General features: G+C 40.8%; 1 protein-coding gene across 1 annotated transcript; it reads right to left on the bottom strand.

Annotated features, from left to right (window-relative positions):
* Nucleotides 1-1,356: 1,356 nt before the first annotated feature.
* On the bottom strand, nt 1,357-5,123 carry LOC307264042 (uncharacterized protein; the record flags this gene model as incomplete). Its single annotated transcript, XM_080045367.1, has 3 exons — nt 1,357-1,423; nt 3,448-4,438; nt 5,120-5,123. 3 exons carry the CDS (start codon nt 5,121-5,123, stop codon nt 1,357-1,359), a joined length of 1,062 nt encoding a protein of 353 aa, XP_079901493.1.

Below are 5,123 nucleotides of genomic sequence, written 5' to 3'. Positions count from 1 at the left end.
AGAAACTGACAGACTCCATGAATGGAAGGCTTGTGACAGTTATTGAAAAGAAGGGTGGCTATATTATATTGGTCACTGATTTTTTTTTTTGACATGTCGGACATTTTTATTTGTAAATGTTGAGTTGTTTTATTATTCTCACTGTAACAGATGAAAATAAACAAGTGAGATGGGAAAATTTTAGTTTTTTTTATTTAGTTGCAGAATAATTCTGCACACTAATAGTTACCTAATAATAGCAAAACATATATATATTCTCGTAAGAAAGACAAAACCTCACCTTTACTTTCGTAAACATTCAGGTTTAGGTTCATTAACATTTTGGATTGACCGAGAGCACTGTAGTTGTTCAATAATAAAATTAATCCTCAAAAATACAACTTGCCTAAAAAATTTGCACACACAGTGTAAGAGATCACTGTAAAGGCAACCTGAAAACCCATCATTACCACCTTTTTAACCAATTACAGAACTGTATCAATTGGTTTACATTTACTGATTAATCGAGTAACAAGAACAGTTTAATAAATTTAGAAAATATGTGTTAGGTGCAGCATACAATATTTTAATTAGGCTAAATTAAAAATGGGATATTTTTGGGAGAAGAATAATCCGAATGTTCTTCATATTTTAATTCCTTATTCAATAAATAACAAACTTAGTCCATTAACTTTATTTTTCAGAACTTATGGCAGAAACTATTTAAAAATTGGTTCCACAGGTCAAGGGAGGTTTTTGCAATTTCAAAATCGTATGTTGGCCCACTGTAGATTTACATCCATGCTCACGAGACCTGCGGTAATTTGCGCAAAGTAATTTTTTCTTCATACAGTATTGTTGCAGGCGTTCAGGTTAATAAACCGAGTTGTACCGATTGGCAAAGGAAACGTAGGCTACTATCTGCGATTGATGGGAGGATCGGCAATAGTTTTTATAGCTGTCAGAAAGGGAGTGCAGAGTGGAGAGAAAGAAAGTGACAGAAAGAGACCCGCGTCTCACTCCATGAGCTCACGCCAAGTCAACGCGACCTGAATGAGCTGAATGAACGTCTGATGAGCAGCTATTTATAAATATAGATACATAAACATTGTTCACTAAACACAATCAACGTGTTGTGTGATTTGCGACAGTAGCCTACCTATATCATCAGCGGACGGGTGGTTGCGCACCTACAAGCAGCGGCAGTGTGTGGTCGCGGTCGCGGGGTGAAAAAAGCCAGCCAGTCGTCCTCCCTCCACCTCTCACTGAATTTATAATAGCTGCGCATGCATTTCGCTGGGTCGTTCTCTCCTTTTTTGCTCTACCGCGGCCGACTTCAAATTCGAAAGCAGGGAACACACATTCTTCTTCTACGTTTTAAATGCGGTACTCAGCCTCACACGGCCGTACTGCCTCTAGCGTAGGCGTCGGACTTGCCGGATATCTTTGTATATAAAACACCGATAAAATAAAAACATAGAAATCTAACAATTAAACTATAAAACTAGAATGAAACAAATAAGGCAAGCTCATTAATTCTGCCCCCGAGTAAATTTAATGCCGCCCACCCAATAATTCCAGACTTTTTAAGACATTTAAGGCCTTGAATATTGAAACTTAAATTTAATGACTTTTAATGCTTTTCAAGATCCGCGGCAACCCTGGATTAATACAGAAGATGCTAAAATGAACTGCACAACACAAATGCCCCTGTAAAATACTAGGGAGAAATAACTGACTGATTCTAGCCATTGTTTACTCTGTTGAAAGTGATTGTGTTTGTCTCTAGTTGTAGATTTGTGGGTATAAGGTTCCAAAGTTTTGCCCCTTTGCAGAGAAATCATAGCCTGGCTCCGCCCGCCTACCTACTTTTCATTTCCCTTCAGTAGTCAGTCTGGGTCTGCGCTATATGTAAGGGTTAATGCCCGACGAGGTGTCCAGTTATCAGGAATTAATGGATGACGTGTAGGCGAGAACTGTCCGACGCGCATGTAGACTCAGTTACAAAATTTTTCAAATTAAACGGGTCTTACTCACCTTTTTAACGAGATAACCATTGACGTTTAGCCAGAGGACATTTAGTTTAGCCACTTTATTTTACTACTATCGTTACTACAGCTCTTGTGTTGCGAGCGCTATCCTGTGGTGTCCAGAGGCGATTGCACGGCAGGATATTTTAATCCCTCATCAACACAGTTTAATCAGCGGTGACGCATTAAAGTGGACAGAATGTAAACAGTTCCATCTAGGTGTCCATACATTAGGGGTTAATCCACACCTATGGAATGTTCTCCTGCCAATCAGAATAGAGTATTCACACAGACTATGGTATAAATGCGGGTTTTATCCTGTAAATTTTTTACTGGTCTAATCAGCGAACAGAGGGAGTGGCTAAGAACAATGACGTGCTCCAGATTCAGTTGCAGAAGCCGGCGCATGACATACGTCACGACCAAATGTTATGCGATTGGTTGGCAGATCCAGAGTGGCACTGGGCAGATCCAATACTTTTAAACTTCAACAGACACCCGCCTTCAAGTGAGTGAACGTTTGTCAATTGAGCAATTACAGACCCTCAACATAAATGAAATGAAGTGCGATGGTCTGGTAGGACCAGGCTAGAGAAATCAGACTAGCTGTTCCAGACTCACTTTCTCAACGCATATCTGGCTCACACATTAATATATTCAACTTATACTATTTAAACAATAGAGGGGCCATTTCACAATTTACTTTCCTGTTCAAACTAGATTTAAAATAATCCAGTGGGTAGGGTTGTTCTCACCAGAATAATTATCCTGGCGTTCGACACATTTGTGTGTTTTGAGTTGAACTTTCCAAAAGAAACGTTTCTCACAAACGGTGCAGGAGAAGGGTTTCTCACCAGTGTGAATTCTCATGTGATTCTTTTGATCCTGATTTCTACTAAATCTTTTACCACATTCAGAGCAGCTGAATCGTTTCTCTTCTGTGTGAGTTTTCATGTGAATCTTCAGATTACGATCACTACCAAATCTTTTCTCACACTCAGAGCAGCTGAAGGGTTTCTCTACAATATTAGGTCTCTCACATTTGTGGATTTGCATTTGTCTCATGTGTTTCTTCAGACTACTCTTATAACGAAATCTTTTCCCACATTCAAAGCAGCTGAATAGTTTATCTGTAGTTTTACGTCTCTTATCACTTTCCGACCCTTTATTTTTCAGAGCCTTTAAACCTGACTGAGGTTCTCTGGTCTCCTTAGAATAATCCACACTGTCTTCAGTCTCAGAGGAGTCTTCAGGCTGGTCTTCAGTCTCAGGTTGTAAATATGGATCTGGGTGTGAGTTCCTGGCTGGTTCTGGTCCTCCACAGTCCTCTCCATCAGCTGCTGGTTCCATGTGTTCAGTTGGTCTTTGATGAAGCTGTGAGGACTGAGGTTTCTCTTCATCATCTTCACTCTTCACAGGGACAGGAGTGAAGGGGAACTTGGTGATATCTTGAAGCTGCTCTCCCTCCTGACTGCTCCACAGTTCCTCTGGTTCCTCTTTCATTTGTAGGTTGATCTGTTCAGTTGAGCTGCTGGCTCCAGGCTCTGCCTCTCTGTTCTCCTCAGTTTGGTTTTGATGAAGCTGTGAGGACTGAAGACAGACAGACTTATGTCTTCTGAGTTGGCTTTCCCAAGTGAATCTTTTCTCACAAACACTGCAGCTGTAGTGTTTCTCTCCAGTGTGCATTCTCATGTGTCTCCTTAGATCCGTATTCCTACTTAATGTTTTCCCGCATTCAGAGCAGCTGAAATGTAACGGATGAAGCTTCAAGGACCGCTGAAGGACACACTTGTGGCTTTTGAGTTGACACTTCCTTATGAATCTTTTACCACAACCACTGCACCTAAATGGTTTCTCTCCAGTGTGAATCATCATGTGTCTCTTCAGATGACTCTTTAAACTAAAAATTCTCCCGCACTCAGAGCATTTGAATTGTTTCTCACTAGTTTTATGTATCTTATCAGTTTCAGACACTTTTTTCAGAGCCTTTAAACCTGACTGAGGTTCTCTGGTCTCCTTAGAATAACAATAACTGTCTTCAGTCTCAGAGGAGTCTTCAGGCTGGTCTTCAGTCTCAGGTTGTAAATATGGATCTGGATGTGAGTTCCTGGCTGGTTCTGGTCCTCCACAGTCCTCTCCATCAGCTGCTGGTTCCATGTGTTCAGTTTGTCTTTGATGAAGCTGTGAGGACTGAGCATTCTCTTCATCATCTTCATTCTTCACAGGGACAGGAGTGAAGGGGAACTTGGTGATATCTTGAAGCTGCTCTCCCTCCTGACTGCTCCACAGTTCCTCTGGTTCCTCTTTAATGCGTGGGGGATCTGGTGGCTCCTCCTGCGTCAGACTGTGAGGAGGCTCTGGCTCTAGAATGGGGCTCCACTCCTGCTGCTCTTCACCAACGATCACTTTCCGGACGTCAGAAGGTAAAACTGAAACAGACAGACAGAGTGAGGATGAGTTGGTTGTTCTTCTGGTTCCTCTTTAATGTGTGGGGGCTCTGGTGGCTCCTCTTCTTTAACCACCAGCAGCTGCTGGACGTCTGCAGGTAAAGGTCAGACACAGGGACAAGTTTAGAAAAAATTTGACTTTATTTTGAAACCAAAGTTTACATGGAGATTCTTGATTCATATTTTATGTTTTTTGCATCAAGGTGCCATCATTTGTATGCTGGTAGAAGGATTAGATATTTCTATGAAATCTATAAGAAAATATATTTAATCAACTCTGATCTGGCGTACTATATGCTGAGATTGGCGAGATACGAACGTTTGATGAATCACACGAGAAAATTGGCCTAGTAGGATTTATTCGCCAGGATTTGCACCTGTTTCAACCAATGCTTGATAAATGAGGCCCAATAAGTTGGATGATATTCATTCATTTGTTATTACAAATATAGATTCTTATAGGTCTACTATTTTTATGACCGTTTTTTATCTGTGTTTTAAGAAGACCGAAGCTCGTCATGTCGTTTGGCCTCAACATGTTTCTGTGTGTTTCTGAATGACAATAAAATTAATCATGAATCTTGATCTTGTGAGGATGACTTCTACACCTTCAGATTCGGCTACGTGCTTCCAAAATTCCGTCAGTGTGTGGATTCGGTTTACCCAT

The sequence above is a fragment of the Ammodytes marinus genome, assembly GCF_949987685.1.
Source record: "Ammodytes marinus genome assembly, chromosome: 17".
NCBI classification, from domain to species: domain Eukaryota; kingdom Metazoa; phylum Chordata; class Actinopteri; order Uranoscopiformes; family Ammodytidae; genus Ammodytes; species Ammodytes marinus.
This window is presented reverse-complemented; position numbering and strand designations above follow the sequence as displayed.